The sequence below is a fragment of the Marmota marmota genome, unplaced genomic scaffold, assembly GCF_001458135.2.
Source record: "Marmota marmota marmota unplaced genomic scaffold, marMar, whole genome shotgun sequence".
NCBI lineage: Eukaryota > Metazoa > Chordata > Mammalia > Rodentia > Sciuridae > Marmota > Marmota marmota.
In genome coordinates, this window is record NW_026000102.1 from 24,804 (window position 1) to 25,115 (window position 312).

The 312-nt window shown below is 50.3% G+C and overlaps 1 protein-coding gene across 2 annotated transcripts in view; it reads right to left on the minus strand.

The window, feature by feature from the left end:
* The window catches only part of Cfap107 (cilia and flagella associated protein 107), a 13,881-nt gene extending 13,569 nt beyond the window's left edge, over positions 1-312 (minus strand). For both annotated transcript variants that reach the window (XM_015501290.2, XM_048783577.1), the window contains exon 1: positions 33-312. In XM_015501290.2, coding sequence (XP_015356776.1) covers positions 33-143 — 111 coding nt within the window. In that variant the 5' untranslated portion in view covers positions 144-312. The remainder of the gene's footprint in view (positions 1-32) is intronic.

Consider the following 312-nt stretch of genomic DNA (forward strand, 5'->3'; position numbering starts at 1 on the left):
TCCCTCCCTCCCTCCTTACCTTCCCTCCTTACCTTCCCCCTCTCTTCCAGCCAGTTTCCAGTGAGCACTCTGGTCGAATACTGTTTCTCAATCTGCCAGCTTGGAGTAGAGAACGACTGTGGAGCCACCCCCAAAAATACCATGGTAAGGATCTCTCCCAGCCTCCTTGGATTTGATGGGTTTAGGGGGAGGCAGAGGAATTACAGAGTTGCCACACTATCTTCCCAGTCACCCTCCTGAGTGGAATTGAAAAAAAAAAAAAAAACTCTGAGAGTTCACTTTCAGCCTCCAGGGAGAAGGACTGGATCTGGG